The sequence below is a fragment of the Podarcis liolepis genome (genome assembly GCF_965112155.1).
Source record: "Podarcis liolepis genome assembly, chromosome: 4".
Classification (NCBI taxonomy): Eukaryota; Metazoa; Chordata; class Lepidosauria; order Squamata; family Lacertidae; genus Podarcis; species Podarcis liolepis.
The window spans coordinates 54,667,942-54,687,096 of record NC_139558.1 but is presented as its reverse complement, the minus strand read 5'-3'; the positions used below and the strand labels follow the sequence as shown (position 1 = coordinate 54,687,096).

At 41.9% G+C, this 19,155-nt stretch overlaps 2 protein-coding genes across 10 annotated transcripts in view; one reads left to right on the top strand and one right to left on the bottom strand.

Annotated features, from left to right (window-relative positions):
• The window catches only part of GART (phosphoribosylglycinamide formyltransferase, phosphoribosylglycinamide synthetase, phosphoribosylaminoimidazole synthetase), a 37,895-nt gene extending 26,250 nt beyond the window's left edge, over positions 1-11,645 (bottom strand). The window contains exons 1-4 of one of the 5 annotated variants that reach the window (XM_083500174.1): positions 10,334-10,494; positions 8,678-8,698; positions 6,564-6,712; positions 4,376-4,471 (exon numbers count right to left, since the gene is read on the bottom strand). In XM_083500174.1, the coding sequence (XP_083356300.1) occupies positions 4,376-4,471; positions 6,564-6,708 (241 nt within the window). In that variant the 5' untranslated portion in view covers positions 6,709-6,712; positions 8,678-8,698; positions 10,334-10,494. Of the gene's footprint in view, positions 1-4,375; positions 4,472-6,563; positions 6,872-7,241; positions 8,699-10,333; positions 10,495-11,081; positions 11,191-11,592 lie in introns of those variants that run through there. The other 4 variants (XM_083500176.1, XM_083500173.1, XM_083500175.1 and 1 more) reach the window with 4 other exon arrangements.
• A 2,003-nt stretch (positions 11,646-13,648) lies between these two features.
• The window catches only part of SON (SON DNA and RNA binding protein), a 36,522-nt gene continuing 31,015 nt past the window's right edge, over positions 13,649-19,155 (top strand). For all 5 annotated transcript variants that reach the window (XR_014525390.1, XR_014525391.1, XR_014525392.1 and 2 more), the window contains exons 1-2: positions 13,649-13,870; positions 16,263-16,429. Coding sequence is in view for 2 of the 5 variants with exons in the window: in XM_083500157.1 (XP_083356283.1) it covers positions 13,791-13,870; positions 16,263-16,429 (247 nt within the window). In the remaining 3 variants the exon portion in view is untranslated. The remainder of the gene's footprint in view (positions 13,871-16,262; positions 16,430-19,155) is intronic.

Sequence of the window (19,155 nt, the reverse complement as noted above, 5' to 3'; positions counted from 1 at the left end):
CATCTCGAATCATTCCCCGTCCCCGTCCCTGGTTTCTTGGGCCGGAGCCTGGGCCTGGGCCTGGGCCTGGGCGTACTTCTTCCAACCTCAGGGGTTCAGGACACTCCCGCTTCCAATGACCCTCCTTCTTGCAATTTGCACATTGATTCCTTCCCAGTGGTGGATTCCTTCCCCGCCCTCTTCCTCCATTTAAGGGGCGGTAGTCTTGCTTCACTGCTGTGGCTAGCATTACCATCTTTTCCTTCTGCCACTTCTTCTTCTCTTGTTTCTCAGCCTCATCCCTATTCCGATAAACTCGGCGTGCAATGGCCATAATTTGGCTCATCGGCATCCCTTCCCATCCTTCTGATTTCTGAATTTTCTTACGAATGTCAGAAGCGCACTGGGCCACAAATGTAGCAGTAATCATTCTGCTGTTTTCAGGGGCTTCAGGGTCAAAAGGAGTCCATATACGATAGGCTTCTTGCAGCCTCTCTAAAAAGTCTCCTGGACTCTCATTTGGTTTCTGTTCTACTTCTGAGACTTTAGACATATTAGTGGGCTTCTGGCATGCCCTGCGGATACCTTGCACAAGCGTCTGGCGGTAGGTGGTAAGCCTGGCCAGGTGAATTACATTGTTTGGATCCCAATTAGGATCTTCCAAGGGAAAGTTGTCTTGGAGATGACGGTCAATATTAAAAATATTTCCCACTCTGGCCTGCTCACGCAAATATATCTGTGCCTTTTCAATTATGTCTCTCCTTTCCTCAGTGGTGAACAGAGTATTCAGGAGCTGGCGGCAATCTGTCCAAGTAGGACTATGAGTATTTATTATTGAAGTCACCAAGTCCATCATAGCCTGAGGTTTTTCTGCGAAAGATGGGGTGTGTGTTTTCCAATTCATCAGATCTGTAGTCGTGAATGGAATATATTGCAGGGTCGAAGTTCGAGGTGGCCTTGGTCCAGGTAGCCCGTTAACCAGCACAGGCTCCTCAAGTGCATCAAATACTCTTCTGAGAGGGGCTACTACGTGATCTTTCTCTTCGCTTTGCTCTAGGGGCCTTAAATCATAGGGGATGGTATTTGTCCCAAGGCGTTCTTTTAGCAGCTTTATACGCCTGGCTGTATTGCTTGCTGACCGATTAAGGTCTCCCTGTAACTTCTGTAATAATTCTCTAGGACTTGGATGTACAGGAGTTTGGGGTAGGCAATCAGTTGTTTCACTAAAAGAGACTGTAGATGGAGTTCTACTGGGACTCACAGATGGAATAACCACTTCTGCTTGGGCTTTATTATAGGCCTCCAATGCCTCCTGAAGATATTTATCATAATCTATCAAGGAATCAAGTTCTGTGACTCCAGCCCCATTATTCATTCCACTTTCTTGCCTTGGGGTTACAACTGGTGGAGTGTTTGGATTAGGCTCCCTTCGATGTGGAGCATAGGGTGGAGGTGGAAGCAGCTCTTCCTCTGGTCCCTCAAAAATGGGTTTGAGTTTATTTGGCAAGATTCCTTTTCTAGCTTCGGCTTTTACAGCCAATAATTTGCATCGTTGGACTTTGCATTCCCTTATCCATGGAGGATTTTTATTTAATGTGCTCAGCCAGGAATCTATATATGAAAATTGTTCTGGGCACCCTCCAATTTCTTTGGCGATGTTAGACCAAAGTTTGCTTACTAAATTTATATCAAAGGTTCCTTGAGATGGCCATTCAGTATTTTGCTTCGGCCACTCTAATTCACATAACGTTCTCAAGCGCTCTGGCGTCATTTTGACTCCATATGCCCCTGAGAAGGCTTTCTTAAAATTATTTAACATACATTCAAGAGGTGTATTTTCCCCTTTTGAACCCCCAACTCCCATTGTATGGCCCTGTGAAGTATCCACTCAGTCACTCACACACACGCTTCGTGGGGTTTCTTGCCCAGATGGAGTCGCCTCACTGGGAACCGAAGTACTACCCACTCCACACTCAGGTCAGCTACAGATTGCTCTGTACTTTCTCACACATACAATGCGCTGGATACTTCACCACACACTACCTCCCAACTTCCCCTTTTCCCCCACCAGACCACCATCTGATATACCCAACCACCTAGCGTACTCAGTTCCCACTTACTGAGACGCAGAAGTTTGATCAAGACTTCTCTTCCTCCCAATTAATTGGAGGGCCAAAAATCCCTTTGTGCACTTACCCCTGGTTGGTTCCGTTTCCCCCCGGTCCGTCGCCGCCAGTGAGCAGGGTATCAGACAGACGAGACTTCTGCGTTCCCCCTGGAAAAATTTACCAGTGCGCGCTTGGGTAAGCAGTTTAGAGATCCTCTCTCTTGTACCCTGCTCAGTAGAGCGAAGGGGCTGCGTTCCAGCAGACCACTTATCCGAGTCACAGGGCACCATAAAATGTAGCACCCTGCTTGTGGTTAACGCTTAGCTGGAATGAAATATTCAACGCAGCAATAGAGAATTTAAAATAATTATTTATTTGTCAGACAAATAAATGAGAGGCACAGTGGTATATGGTTACCAAGCTCTGGCCTGGCCTCCTGCCATTATGGCCAGCACTTATATTCCCTTAATCCAGCCCCCTTTGCTCCTCCTGTGGCTGCCTCTGTCCAATCAGCCTGGTTGGATTTCCTATTGGCTGATTGCTAGAACCAATCACAAAAAGATACACCCATATCCTCCTGTCCTTATATGGAGGACAAAGAGCTATATATAAATGACAAATAAGTAATAATATATCTTACATGTGTCTCAACAAGGAATCTTAATTACCAGCTCACCTCTTGCCCTTCCTGCCCTATTGCCTTCTAAAACAAATGGTTAATCTTAAATTTTTATCTTAAACATATGTCAAGGATCTTGAGTTTCACATCAACATTGAAAGATATCCTTCATTTGAAGGTTTCTAAACAAATGTCTGGCAGCTAATATATCAGGACAGCATTTGATGGCGTCTTCTTGTCTGGCAAGAGGCTGGACTGGTGGCTGACTTAATTTCAAGATAAATACAACTCTTCTAGCATTTGTTAAATCCTTTGCATAATTACATTTAAACCAACATATTTAATACACAACACAGATAGCCTCTTAAAAGGAATAAGGCCTTTTTAAAGTAGAGAGAGAAAGAAAGAAAAAAGAACTCAGTTTAGAACAGTTTCAGAAGCAGCCTCTTCAGTTTACATCCCCCCCCCTTCTCCCTCCTTTCCAGCCTCAAAATAAAATAGGAAGAAGCTTCTTTTTCCCCAGCCAAGCCAGTTGCCTTTTCTCTCAGTTTAAGGAAGAAACAGCTTTAAAAAGACTTCCCAGCTAGATGCTTTTTCTCCCATTTACCTCTGGCCTTAGAAAATACAGCTCAAGGTTTTAAGAGAGGCCCATGGTATCATTTTACTGGGAGGCACATTGGCATTTTACTATTTACTCATTCCTAATCATGTTTATCTCTGCCTTTGTTATCTTCTATAACATGTAGGGTCAATGTCATTACTCAGTCTGTAATTTCAGCTTTTACGACTTTGAGAATTGTTTTCTGCTATCAATCAAGTGGGGGCCCCTTGTCTTAGGAGAATGGCCAAGGTTTTCTCTGCCTGGCATGAAACGATTGAAAATCTACTTTTGAAAATCTAAGCCCTCTTTAATATACAAGTCCTAATCAAACATTAATAAAATGCAGGCTTATGCCTGATGCCTCACTCTGAGTACAGCAGCCACACAGAGGAAGGTCTTCACAGCCTCGGGGAAACCTCAAAGGTAGCAGAGGTACCAAATACCGCCCCCCTTTATAGAAAAAGCCCTAAGGGGGCAGTCACCATCTGCTCAGAAGCAACAAACTCTGAGCATGCACAGTGGCTGTGGAATATTAGCTGCCTTCTGCATAAGAGGGAATAGAATGGAATGGAATGTCATGGAAGACGCAAAAGCACTTCACACGGCAATATTCTGTGCATGTTTTACTTATAAGTCCTAATTTAAAACAAAACAACTGAGATGAGATTACAAAAATGGTGTCCAGCTATAAATGTTGGCAGAAGTAGCAGCTAGAGAACTTTGAAGCCATAGTAACCAAATCCATTCCTTGGCTATCATCTAGAGTAGCTATTTCAAAAGCTGAAGCAGACAAACAACGAGCAAAGAACTGTTTGAGGCAAACACTGTGACCAAAACAGAGTCACTCCAGATCTCTGAGCTGTTAGCCAACCACAAAGGCCAAAAAGTACTTTCCCACTTTAATGTCTGCTCCCTTCATTACCATGTTCTGGTAGAAGAGATGCCCTATACCTCATGCATGTTAGCATACTTGTGTGTTTTTATACACTCAGATTGGCATATAGAAGTCATAAATTAGTAGCTTAAACAGGAGGCAGGAGTTTGCAGAATAATTTCTTTTAGACATACCGGCAGCAAGAGGGACTTCTGGACCAACCACCACAAGTCCAATCTTCTGGTCTTTACAGTATTTGGCAAGAGCAGCGTGATCACTGACTGAGATAACTATCAACGGACAAAAAAAAAAAAAAAAAATAGATTGGTTGCAATTAGCTGTGGTTTTTATTTACTGCTTACATTTGTTTCTTGCCCTTCCACATGGCTCAGAGAGGCACTTAACCTTCAAAGCACTAAGGTGGGTTAGGCTGAGAGACAGTGATAAGGTCCAAGGTCACACAGTGAACTTCAGTGTGAGCAGGCGTTCAAACCTAACAGCTCCATTATGCAATCTTCCATTTGCAAATATGAATGGTTCAAGTCGCATTGTACACAGAAAGCCACATGTCTAAATTGGGAATTGTGAGTTCTAGGTCACTGACTGCAGTTAATATTAAGTCCTGGTGTTACATTAATTCCGGGACAATACTGGGGAGTCTTTTCTGTGTGTAAAGATGGCAAAGTTGCCCTACTTCTTGTAAGGAGACTTTTGAGAGTAATTTTAATTTTAATGAGCAGCACCAGACAGGCACACACAAACACCAATATGAGCCAGAAAGGGAGAGAAAACCAGGTAGCACCCCCCCACACACACACAGTAAAGAAAATGCTACTCTCTGACTTTTATCAAGAATAAATAAATCCAAAGTCTGAAGTGAACTGGGTCATGTGAACCAACTGGCCAGGAGAATTCCTACCCCCTCGTTCCACATGACAAGCATTGGGCAGTTTCAAGGGGTGTTACAGAGGCGGAAACTGCTCATCCCTTGACAAACATGAAGCAATATATTTCAATTGGCCAAGCGTATTTAACCTGTAGTCTTCTTTCCTTCTGTGATGTGATTCCTGATATGGATTTGACAACTCTTAAATAGCAGAGGGGGTGGGCGCTGATAAAGGTGCTGTGTAGCATTTTACAACAGCTTGAGAACAGGCCTTCTCTGCAGTGGCTCCCTGTTTGTGACATGTTCTCCCCAGGGAGGCTCGCCTAGTGTCTTCATTACTTCATTACATATCTTGAGGCGCCAGGTGAAAATGTTTCTCTATAACCAGGCCTTTGGTGGATTAAACATTCTAAGGCCTTTTAAATGTGTTGGGGGTAGATTACTGATCTGATTGTTATTGTTTCATTATGTATTTTGTGTTCTCACAAAACTGTCCTGTGATCTTCGGATGAAGGTTGGGTATAGAATAAATTTTCACTTTGATTAATGCCGAATGAACGTTTGGAAAAACTGCCCTTGACTGACTTCCCCCATTTCTAAAAGAATCATACCAACAGATTAAGAATGCTTTCTTTTGTCTTCTAGGATTTAATTATTCCACAAAGGTGAAATGTAGAATATAGTTTGTGGTCAAAGGAGGTCTGGGCTTTATGGAAATTTGAATGTATATAAATGCCTCCAGGGACCAAACATTACCACTTCCTTTTCCCACAACTCATCTGCTATCTCTTCTGCTTCAGATTTAAAAGGCAGATCATAGCAAAAATGTGTACCTTAAAAGACAGATCAGGTTGTCATGCACACAGATCATGTGCTTTTAAGCATTACATCATCAGGAGAAAAGTTTTCTTTTTAAAAAATTATTTTAAGAAGCTGTTTTTCTTATATATAGAGGCAGACTGACAGACAGACACACAGATTACATTTCTGCATCTTCTATTTTCATTGGGGAAAACAACAAGAAAAACATAACACATATAAATAAAAATACAGTAATCTTGACCATAACATTGGTACTGTCCTGTGAAAGACAAGGTTTTTGGGAGAGGAAATCAACATTAATCCAATGAGCACAGAGACAAAGATTTTTGTTTCATGCTCTACATTTGAACAGACCACATGAGTGCCACGTGAATGCCCAAGGCATCTCTTTCACTCTTCATGAAAAGGATAGCTAAATAGAGCATATTGGTCTTTATATGATGCAGCAACCCTTCATTTCAATGAAGGGGGAAATGACAGCTCAGAGACTCAGAGTTTCTGGCACAGAACAGAGTAACTGATGCCAGCCATTTTAATTTTTGCTTCTTCTAATAAACAAAGAGTCTGAAAGAGTCTGAAAGATGAAAATGGCCACAATTTATCAGTGGGAGCTACTGAAAGATTAATGTCGTGAAGCTAAGCATTTCAACTTACTCTACGTTTTCTTCAATTACCTGCGTTAGAGATTTTTCCATCCTTAGCTGTACCAGCATTTCCAGGTGCGACCAGTACCTGTTTCACATGTGGAGACTGTGCCAGTTTCCAAGCCAGAGCATGTTCTCTGCCTCCGCTGCCAATCACAAGCACGTGCTCAGCCATCGCTCTGTGCAGAAAGAAGCAGGACATGCAAAATATTGAGTGCTGTACTGAGCAACAGCTGTGGTAGCATAATGTGCCATTTTGCTTTCCATATCACACTGCTGTTTGCAACATAAAGTATACAGTGGTACCTTGGGTTAAGTACTTAATTCGCTCCGGAGGTCTGTTCTTAACTTGAAACTGTTCTTAACCTGAAGCACTACTTTAGCTAATGGGGCCTCCTGCTGCCGCCGCGCCGCTGGAGCACGATTTCTGTTCTCATCCTGAAGCAAAGTTCTTAACCCGAAGCACTATTTCTGGGTTACCTGAAGCGTATGTAACCCGATGTACCACTGTATAGTGCAACGATCTATTTTCGACTTAACCATAACAGAGGATTTTCTTTATACATACCACACTAACTTTAAAAATATTTGAAAATGCAAAAAATAACAAACGGTTGGTTGACTGAGATTATTTTTGCTGCTGAAATGTGCAATATAGATTATACATTTTTAAATGCGTGGTTAATTGGCTGCCTTTGCTATGAAAACCTTTGTATAGCTCCTGAGGGAATAGGTTCCGAACTAGTTAAGAATTTCACTTAAACAAGGAGTCCCCCTGTTGCAATTTTTGCAAACATGGCATTTGCCCTTTCCTACCCCCCTCCAGTATAATCCTCAAGAGTGGCTGGTCATTAACCCCACTCTAGTCAATGTGTACAGTTGCTCCCAACGTCAGGCACAGATAAAAAGCAAACCCTGCCAAACACTTCTTCCTGGGTATGCAGAGACGCAATCCATTTGGAGATGGGGGGAAATAAGATCTGTTATGCTCCTTTCTAAACTCAATCCACTTTGCATAGTAGCACTACGTATGCATATATCCCACTTCCAAGTCAATGACTTCCCAACTCATCACAACTACAGAAAATAGGCCAGAAAATAGGATGAAAGAGGCTACAGATTTGCATAATAGTAGCAGATGCTAATCTACTTGTATATTAAATTTGCATAACAATTTTAGAATAATGACTACAATAGAAAAATAAATGAGTGGTATTCAACTCAGAGAAGATCATTAATTTCAGTGGGTGCAATCTGAGTAAAATTTAGCTGAATACCATCATAATAAGATAAAATGTGCCCTATTTATTAATTCATCTCATAAAAATTATATACTGCTTGATTGTACAAAAACCTCAGAGTAGTTTACAAAAAAATTAAATAATAAAATTATCAATTAATAAATAACTATGCATACAGAAAGTCATCAGCTGCCTCCACAGTAATTCAATCACAAATCTGCAAGAGTAGAATATGGTGTATTGAGGTTCTTTCAGGATTTAATACACCTATCAAGACTCATGTGTAGATGTGCCTACTTTGTTCTCAGGAAGCAGACACAGAACAGGTTGTTACAGATCTTTGCAGAGGTTGCTTTGAGCACAAAAATGGTAATTATGGTTAAGTAAACTAGGAAAATACAATGAAGCAATGCTTTATTTAGCAATCATTGGCATTTTAGCAATAAATGCAATATACAACTCAATTTTGTTCATCTCCCTTACAGTGCTCCAGTACTTGTCAAATAACTAAATTGTCCTTTAAATGTTTTAGTAACTAAATGTTACTAGTAAATGTTTTAGTAATGAAAACATTTAATCTGTAGTGAAAAATACATACTTTTGTATGATAAATAATTCAATTGATGACTGATTTATCATGCCTGAAGAGCAAATTACAAAAAAAAAACCAACACAAAATAATATACACTAAATCCTCAAGCCCAAACATTTGCATTTGGTAGCAAATCCAAGAGACTTCTGATGAAAACACCTCCTGGTATTCATGCTTAGCACTACAGGAAATCAATGGGATTTACTTCCAAGTAAGTGCATTTAGGACTGTTATAATAGAGATGGACTGGTTTTACATAAGTCATTCTCGCTAGAACTGGAGGCTTACACTAGGACACACAATGTACTTACTGTGATCTTGACAGCAGCAATCTGGAAAGAGTGGGTTTCCAATAGCCATGCAAAAAAGAAAGAAAGAAAGAAGGAGCAGCCTCTGGCTATATGCCTATCAAAACCCCACTAATGAGTGACCAATGAAGAGGAGACATCAGCTTAGCGTAAAAGAGGGTGGTTACAACATTTTCCAGGGTAGATAAGATCTTGCTCTTTTTAAAAGAAATCAAAATTTTAAAACTGCATTGCCTCACAATTTTGCAAAGACTGGGATCAAAGTGCCATGCATCTAGGTCCCAAACTCTCAAGGGGCATTTGACTTGCGCTTCTCAAAGAACAGTCCCCCACAAGCCACTTGCCAATCCATTTTTAAAACGTTCAAAAGTAACAATAGACCCCCTCAAAATTCTCAAATAAACACTCCCAAATTTGGGCACACTAAAAGCAACTCTTTGGATCTTGGCCATATTTTATGAGCTATCTCTATTGGAAATTAATATGCACAATATTACTCCAAACCTCCATCCTATCCTCAATGAAACTAGCCTCCTATGTAACACGGCACAGCTGGGGTGATGATATAGAAAGAGATCTATTCAAAATGGGTTATAACCATGCTTGGATCTCCGTGCACATAACACTTTCTGCAGTCTAACTTGGTTACAAACTTAATTCGTTCCAGAGGTCTGTTCTTAACCCAAAACCGTTCTTAACCTGAGGCGTGCTTTTGCTAATGGGGCCTCCTGCTGCCGCGCAATTTCCGTTCTCATCCTGGGTCAAAGTTTGTAACCAGAGGTACTACCTTCGGGTTAGAGGAGTTTGTAACCCAAAGTGTTTGTAACCTGAGGTGTTTGTAACCCGAGGTACCACTGTTGCAAATGAAACAATAACCCAGTATACTTTTGGTACAGGATGCATTCCTAACACAAGCTACTTTTGTATCTTAAGGAGAAAAACAGAAAGATATAGAAGCTCAGATGCCTTTAAAAAATAAAATTAAAAAAATCATTGAAATATGTTACAGTTCAGAGCTCTGAAACTGCACCAGAAAATGACATGGTGTTATGTGCTGTTTGTGGGAGGGAATGGAAGGGGGAAATATAATCTACATCAATAACATTTTAAGGTTGAAGTCAAAAGTCTTTGCAACCTTCTAGGTAACAATTCATTTTGACATGAATTGGCCACTACCAGGCAAACAGAATAATTACCCTATGCTGAGAAGGACACACTAAACATAAAAAAGATGTTTATAAAGATGTTAAACAACAACAGAAGAACAGAACCCTGCGGCACCCTCCTTTTCACTTTTTTCCAGGATGACAAGGAACAGTTAGTGAGCAACTCTTTGGCAACCAGGCTACAGTTAGCTTGTCCAGTTCACAATTTATAAGCTTCTCTGCAAACTGACTGACTAATTATCTGTTCTAGGACCTTTCCTGGTATGATGACAAGGTGACCAGTTGGTAGCAGTCTGGGTCTCCCTCCACTTTTGAAGATAGGGGCAACATTTGCCCACCTCCAGTTCATAGGGCCCTCACCAATTCTCCAGTAATTCACCAGGATTATAGACAGAGACTCTGAGATTGTATCACCAAGCTCTATTACTACTCTTGAGTAGAAATCAGGCTCTAGATATCTGAATTCATTTAAAGTAGCTAGGTGATCTCTTACCATCTTTCTTCCTGTCTTGGGCTGCAACTCTCTCTCCTTGCATCATTTATTTTGTCAACACCAAGTTCGGCACTGCTTTCCTTTTAGGTGATCTCAAACACTCAGTTCCACCCCATATAAAAAACAAGCTTGCAAGGCATGGAACACCCATAACATGGTACCTAGGAATTAAGTTTATTTATGCTGGTCACATTGCTTATGATTAAGCAATAGCGCTTTAATGTGAAAGGAAAGATGGGAAGCTCATCCCCAATGCAAAGGTTTCTCCATTCTTGCGAAAAACGAATGGGATCAGTTGTCTTTAGAGAACACAAAATTCATGCATTACAACAAACACCCATAAAACTTTTAAAAAAAGTTGCACCGTAAAGTTGTAGCACCCACTGATCTTAAAGCAACAACAAACTATATTCATACAAATTATAACATTTTGGAGGGATGCCAGTACTGCTGGCATCTTGCTTACTTTAAAAATGCCTGTATCAAACTGAAATGGAAACAACCCGTGAGAAACGCAAAAGATATATGGCATTCCAAACACGGGTTTTGTAGGAAGTGTAAAGAAGCCATGTAAAACCTCAGAAGCAAAGCAAATCAAAACACGTGGACACGAAAATCTGAAAAAAAAACTTCTCTCACTGCAAAGTAAGGGCAACCGTTCTGTTACGCACTGTAAAGAAGCACATAACCCAGCCATGTATTTTTTTTTAATCGATCCCCCCCCCCCCCAGCGAAAGCCAAAACTTACTTTTCAGGCAGCTTTTTTAAAATGGGCAGTTTCCCGGACCATACGGCAAAAACTACATTTCCCAGAATGCTTCAAATGTAGCAATCTTTAACCCTCTGCGGGGAAGAAGAAAATGAACGGATTTGCTAATAAACGGAAGGGATTTCGACTAACAAATACTGTACTCTAGAGCTGAAAAGTAACAGCTACGTACGTAAGAAGCTAACCAGATCTGTGTCAGAGCACTTTGAAAATAAGCAGATGCTGGGTCGGATCCTTGTATTGTAGCAAACCTCTATCGTTACTAATAAGCTACAGGGGAGCTGTGAGCCAGAGATCGAATTCCATGGCTTTAGGACAGGATAATGGGTTGCATAACACAAATAGTTAAGAGACAAATGCACACCAATTTATCTCGCAGTTATAAAACTCCAGCCCAAAGCCTACTACAGACTTTAGTTCTATGCATATTTACGTGGGAGCAAGCCCCTTGCAGCAGAACTTAGACCTCGACTGTCTTAGAAACACTCACTCTGCATTGGAAACTTTCTTTCCTTTCCTTGCAACTTGCAGAGGAACTCCATAAATTCTAGGGTTGAGCTCGTGACACTGAAAACAAATAACGACGTTGAGTTGCTGAATCTTGGCACAAATAAGCCTTGAGTAAGTCCAGCTGAATTCATAATGATTTCCAAGTAAAAAGTCCATAGAATAGAATTTAATTGACAACATTAAATCCGGGTTGTAAATTGGGTTATGCTGTTTCAGTTTATTTTGCTGTGTTTTATGGTTTACTATAATTATTTTGTATTGTATTTTTAAATTTGTTCTATTTGTAAGCCTCCCAGGGAATGTTTACTGATGGGCAGTTATACTGAATATAGAAACAAACACTACCTCCAGAGATAACTAATGAAAGTTAGACAATTTTGAGGAATATTCTAATATTAAAAATACATACAGTACAGTGGTACCTTGGGTTACATACGCTTCAGGTTACAGACTCCGCTAACCCAGAAATAGTGCTTCAGGTTAAGAACTTTGCTTCAGGATGAGAACAGTTTCAGGTTAAGTACGGACCTCCGGAACGAATTAAGTACTTAACCCAAGGTACCACTGTATCTAAAGGTTGTCACCACATTTATTTTAACAAGATTTATGGCCTGCTTAATAAATGCTTCTAAGTAGATTATATAAGGCAAAGATTATAATTATGTGCACCATAAAACAGACTATTGTTATGAGAATTATATTTTTCTAATAAGGGGACGACAGAGGACGAGATGGTTGGATAGTGTCTTTGAAGCTACCAGCATGAGTTTGACCAAACTGCGGGAGGCAGTGGAAGACAGGAGTGCCTGGCGTGCTCTGGTCCATGGGGTCACGAAGAGTCAGACACAACTAAACGACTAAACAACAACAACAACAGTCCAGATGAAACCAATGTACTTTCCACTTAAAACTCTTGTTTTAAAACCCTGTGACATGGAAAATATTTCCACTAATACTGTACAGGGATGTGGAGTCTTCTGTTGTTTATGGATCTCAGGTTCTGCCTACTTACAAAGATTAATCCCAGACCTTCTGCATGCAAAGCATGTGCTCCGTTCACTGAGCTGCGGTCCTTCCCTCAACCGTGTTATAGACGTGTGTACATGCTCCAGGTGTACCTTAGCCTAACATATTCATTTTTTAATATAGAAACGCATTTATTTACAGTCTTTCAGCAGTGAATAATAACACGAGTGATGCCTTTCAAGGCCCGTCTCGGGAGCTGTTGTGTATTTATTTTTAGCAGTTCTGGGCTAGTGGTGTGCGCGTTAACATCTTAGGGAATACAAAGCACTGAATTTGGAAATGCTGCGATCTTATGCAGAATTACTTGCGAGTAAACATGCACGGAATCGGGTTCTCAGCCCGCCCAGCACGCAAACTCGGAAAGCTTTTGGTGTCGGGTGTGTGAGAGAAAGTGCATATATCTGTATTTCAGACTGTGCGTGTATATGGCGTCCTTCCGAGCCGGGAAGCAAGGACGGCGGCACCTCGCCTCCAACTGCGGCATCAACAACATGGCCGCTGTTCCCCGGTCGGAGGGAGGGCAGTGCAACGTCCAACTCCGAAGGACTGGGCCTCTCCGCCGAGAGCCGCCAGCAGCGTGCAGCACCTTGGGGGTGTTTTTTGCATTCAGTTTCATTGACCTTGTGCACAACCACGTCTGAAACGGGGGGGGGGGCGGACGGACACAGAGACGACCGAAGCGCCCCCCTTGGCGAACAGAAGGACAAAGTGCGGGCCTTTAGATTGTTTTCCTGCCCCGGACTCAGCCGCTGCCATTTTCATTGTGTTCCCAACTCCGGACGTCGCCTGAGCTGACGAGAAGCCAGAAGGCGGCCATATACAGTTACGCAAGGGGGAGGAGGGGCGCCCGGAGTCACGTCCGCCTCGCACCTCCAAGGCATCCGAGTAGGCGCTCTATGGTTCACTTCGACTACAGAGCGCCCATCCCCAAGCCGGCTCAGGCTCCGCCCCTTGTCGGAACGAGCAATCAGGAGAACGAGAGGGCAATCCGGAAGTGGAGGGCGGGACGAGGAGGAGGGGGGAGGGGAAGAAGAGCCCGGCCGCGTCTTCTTCCGGTGTTGCATTGTAGAGCGCAGGCGGATCTGCGTCTCGGAGAGCGAGTGAAGGGGGGGATAAGGGGAAGTGGGGGGGCCTGTGCTGCGCGAGGCTGTCATGGCGACTAGCATCGAGCAGATTTTTCGGTCTTTTGTCGTTAGCAAGTTCCGGGAGATCCAGGAGCAGCAATTCGGCAGGTAATTGGTCAGAGGGACCGGGTTTTCTTTTGGCGGCGGCGGCGGCATTACGCGGAGTAACGGGCGGAGTGGGGGAGGGGCAGAGCGAAGGGACCGGAAGGGATGTCGAGGGAGGGGGGATGCCGGGGGGGGCTGTGGGCGAGGAGCTTATGGCAGCGGCCGGGGGGGCGCCGGGGGGGGGGCTCGGCGCCCGGGAGAGACAATGAAGGGCAGCTGCTGAGGGAGGCGGCGGAGCAGAAGAACGGCGTCTGTGAGGATTGGCGCTCAAGCCGACTTCGGACCGGCGTGAGGCGTTAAGAGCAAGTTTCGTGGAGGAATTCGGGGGCACCCAGAGGAATAAGGGTTTACAAACGGACCCTGAGCTTCGAAGCTGCTGAAGCAGGCCTTGGGAACCTTAGGCCTCTCCAAAAGTTGCTGAACTACAACTGCCGTCACCCCTGGCTCTTCGCTGTGCTTGTTGGGGCGGATGGGAGTTGTAGTTCAGCAGCATCTTGGGAGGGTCAAAGGTTCTCCACTCCTGCTCTAAGGAAGCCAGTGTTTCGAAGAACTGCTCTCGAGGAAGTAAGCTGTTCCTTCAGCGGTTCTGGCCGGTAAACAAAGTATTAAAGAAAAGAAGAATCCAATGAAAGGATGGTGTTCATGAAGGCAACATTTTGTGATGCTAAAAAGCCAATTCTAAATATGCATAGGATTTTACCGTAAACATCAAGAGTTGATTCTCTCTTAATATGTAGTTGCTTTTCACAAGAATTAAGTATTTTCAGAAATGTTGGGAACGTTAACTCAGTTGTGAAGGTTGGTAGAGGTTCCTAGTGGTTTTTTTTCTTAGTGGTTTGTTCTACCTTGTACTGTGGACGCTTTGGAGCATGTATTGCAGCGTTATTTGTTGTTGATGCTTAAAGTGTAAACAGTAGTACTGACTCCTTAATAATATTGCTCTTTTATTGGGTTTCTTTGTTAAGCACTGTGCAAAGAAAAATAACACAACTTGACTGTAAAACAATGTCATTTAGTCATGTAGTTCATGGGGGAAGTTTCATTCACTGCAAACTCCTTGACTGGAATGGATGAGAAATTTCATTTATTAAAACGCTTAGCATTTTATGCAAACCACTTGGATAAGCAGTATACAAATTCTGTTAAATAAATAGAGAAAGTGACTAAAGTGTTACATGAAGTATACAGTCCACAAAAGACAAAAAATAGAGAGTTCTCAAAAGATTCTGTTCATCACATAGTGTCAAATCCCATTGCTAAGTACTGTAGAAACAGTAAATGAAATACCAAAATGAGTTAAATCATATACTTCTGTTATGTCGGAAATTTTTTTTAGTACAAAAGTTGTTTTTTAAATAGAAAAATAGGATATAATGATGATACATTCAGTCTGCTGTCAGAGATCAGTGCTGTAATAGACGCAGAAGCAAGCTAAACTTGTAAACAACCACATTTCTTACTGTAGTCTTTCACTTTCAGTTAGGAAGATCTAAAATTCTCCACTATTACACAGTTAAGTTTCTCAGTGCAAGGTCCTGAAAATTTTCAAAACCATTCCAAATATCCAATAGGATGGCTGTCACTAGCCTTATACACTAGCACCCAAAAATCAATATAGTACTTTAATGAAGAGTATGTTAATCTTTAGGGATGCGGGTGGTTCTGTGGGTTAAACCACAAAGCCTAGGACTTACCGATCAGAAGGTCGGCGGTTCGAATCCCCGCGATGGAGTGAGCTCCCGTTGCTCGGTCCCTGCTCCTGCCAACCTAGCAGTTGGAAAGCATGTCAAAGTGCAGGTAGATAAATAGGTACCACTCTGGCGAGAAGGTAAACGGCGTTTTTGTGTACTGCTCTGGTTCACCAGAAGCGGCTTAGTCATGCTGGCCACATGACCTGGAAGCTGTATGCCAGCTCCCTCGGCCAGTAAAGCGAGATGAGCGCCGCAACCCCAGAGTCGGTCACGACTGGACCTAATGGTCAGGGGTCCCTTCACCTTTACCTATGTTAATTCTTAATTGTTAACTGTTTTCCTTCCTGTCTTAAATCACCATATCTAACCTAAATTAGTTAGTTGGAAGGATTTGTATCCACAAGGCTTCCATAGGGAGTGATATTGTATCAATATCCAAACACATCTATGTCCATGCCATCTACTGTACAGGAATATGCTTTTTGTCCTTGAATGATGGGGTATAGCAATACGCCACATGTGAGGCACATCCAGGTTCCTCTTCCTAATTGTGTTTGTACAGTACGCTGAAATTCCTTTCTGTTCATGAATGAGCAAGTCTGCATCCAATTCTATATGTTAATTGTATGTTACTGTGTTATATTATTGCCATTTGTTTTTAATGTATACCTAATATTGAGATTCTGCATATTTTTCTTTATTAGTGCAAAGTTAGGAAGCCAGCACAATGGTGAAATAAACTCATCTGAGCAAGTGAACTCTTCAGATGATACAATTACATCTATTGGGAATCTTCAGAATGATCCACTAGTGCAGAAGATAGAACAAGTATTATCAGAAGTGTTGGGTGCAGAGTCACAGTACAAACCAGGTACATGAAATATTTTAACCTTTGTATATAATTTTCTTTCAATGTGCACCTTCAGGTTGAAATCTAATGCTCTACATTCTTCAATGGAATGAATTCTGTCACCACTATGGGACTTCCCCTTCAATTTCTGTCCCCCCAGCAGTCCCTCATGTGTCTGCATCTGCTCTAGAGGATTGTGGGATCCTCTGGGGGGGGGAGGGGAATCTCAGCAGGAGCAGAGGAAGAGGGGAAGTCTGTACTATGTTGTCCTCAGTTTTATTTTTATTTTAACAGAAAGCTCTTCAATATGTTATTTGTGCCATCTGTGCTTTTTGGTCAGGCTTCCTCAGACTCGGCCCTCCAGATGTTTTGAGACTACAATTCCCATCATTCCTGACCACTGGTCCTGCAAGCTAGGGATCATGGGAGTTGTAGGCCAAAAAACATCTGGAGGTCTGAGTTTGAGGAAGCCTGTTTTTGGTGGTTTTGGCAGTTTTACAGTTATGTCTTTCAAAGTATTCTGCTTTCTAAAAATGAGTTAAGTCATCGATCTTTTATATTTGGGAAAACTAACAGTGTCTTGATGCAATGTGTAAAACTAGTTAGAACAAGTATATATAAAGTATTTTCATGTAAATGTTAATTTACGGTTGCAGCTCTCTGTGCAAACTAGGGAGTAAAGCATATTGAAATTACTAGGATTTATTTGTAAGCAAACAGATTTAGGATTGAGTTGTAATTGCTAAATTCATTTACTAATAGTAAAATACGGTGTTATTTTTTCTGATTATTTGAATGGGATTCAATGGGTTATACGCAGCTAAGTAAGTTAGTTAAATGTATGTTTGAGTCTGACTTCATTGAATACAGCCCAATGTGAATGTGCTTATTATTGATAAAGCTGGTGGTTAAGCTTTCACACATTTCATGTGTGTGAAGTAATTGCCATATACCTATGGTATTAAAACACATGTGTTTTTAAAGTTATACACACAAAACCAATATATTGGACAATAGCTGATTTCTCAAATCACTGTTTTGTTTTTTGTCACCTCAACTGCTGAATACAGTCATACCTTGGGTTGTGAATGTGATCCGTGCGGGAGGCACATTCGCAACCCACAGCGTTCGCAGCCTGAAGCACCGCGTCTGCGCATCTGCATGACACAATTTGGTGCTTCTGCGCATGCGCCTGATGTCATTTTGTGTTTCTGCACATGTGCGAGTGCCGAAACCCGGAAGTAACCCATTCCAGTACTTCCTGGTTTGGCACGGTCCGCAACCTGAAAACGCGCAACCCGCAGTGTTCGTAACCCGAGGTATGACTGTAATTTCTTTAAAAGAAAGTGCAGCATTTACTCTGGTCTAATGTGAATCATTTGAGTTGCGTTTAATTATTTAAAAACTATTATCGTTCATTTATCTTTTGTAGAAAATTAACATAATGCCTGAATAGTGAGACCTCAGACATGGTGTCAGAACCCAAGTTCCAGAAGTATTAATGCAGTTATGGTAAATTGTACCATAAAATATTATGGGCGGACTAAATTAATCTTATATAACCCTGATATCTCACTCCTAATAGCAAACAGATTTAAGTGTTGACATCAAAATAGAACCACTGATAAACAAGAGGGATATATCGGCATGCTCAGGAAATCCCCAAGGCTTGCAGAAGTACAAAAATATTTTTAAAAACCAGTGACACCTAAGGGGGCAACAGTCTGCCCCCCACTCAACAGTGCAGTGTGGTCTGACTATGCCAAGTAATCATGGAAGTGAATTGTCAGTGAGGAAAGTAAACTGGTGAATGGGGTGGGAATGGAATGTAGTATCCTGAAGCTGGGCATGGCTGGCTTCCTGGCTAGAACCCCAAACAGGAACAATCCTGTTAGTTGAGGATGCACCACAATGTTTTGCTGCAGGTCTTACTTATAAACTTCTGCTCCTCAACTTAAATCACCTCTCTTCTTTTCATACTGATGTATTTTTTTAAAATTAGTGTTAGATTGACTAGTGAAATTAAAATTTGCAATGTTGATTAAGTCTAGCTCCCTACTCCTTTGTATATAAGAGGATCTGAGGAACAGTTTTGTTTTTCCTTTTGAATGAGCCACAGTTACTTGCTACATTAGGGACGTGGGTGGCGCTGTGGTCTAAACCACTGAGGTTAGGGCTTACTGATTGGAAGGTCGAATCCCCGCGACGGGGTAAGCTCCTGTTGCGCTTTCCGAGCTCCTGCCAACCTAGTTGTTCGAAAGCATGTCAAAGTGCAAGTAGATAAATAGGTACCGCTTCGGTGGGAAGGTAAACGGCATTTCCGTGCCCTGCTCTGGTTTCGCCGGAAGCAGCTTAGTCTTGCTGGCCACATGACCCGGAAAAACTGTCTGCGGAGAAACGTCGGCCAGTAAAGTGAGTGGAGAACTTGTTTATTCTGATTGTGATTAATTAAATCAAACATGGTTTGATATCCTAGTTTTTTAAAAACAACAACACTAAATACACTGAATAGTTGTATGACATATTCAGATCCTGTAAAAATGTGTTCTTATAGTAGAGCTTTCCAAACTTTTCAAGCTAGTGACACATTTTTTGGCCATGCCTCATTTCGTGACACAGTAATTCAGTTTTACTAGCAAACTGGAGGTTAAACTACCATATTTTTCCATGTGTAAGATGCTCCCATGTATAAGACTACCCTTATATATTTTTTTAACCCAAAATTAAGAAAACAAAACACTAAAATA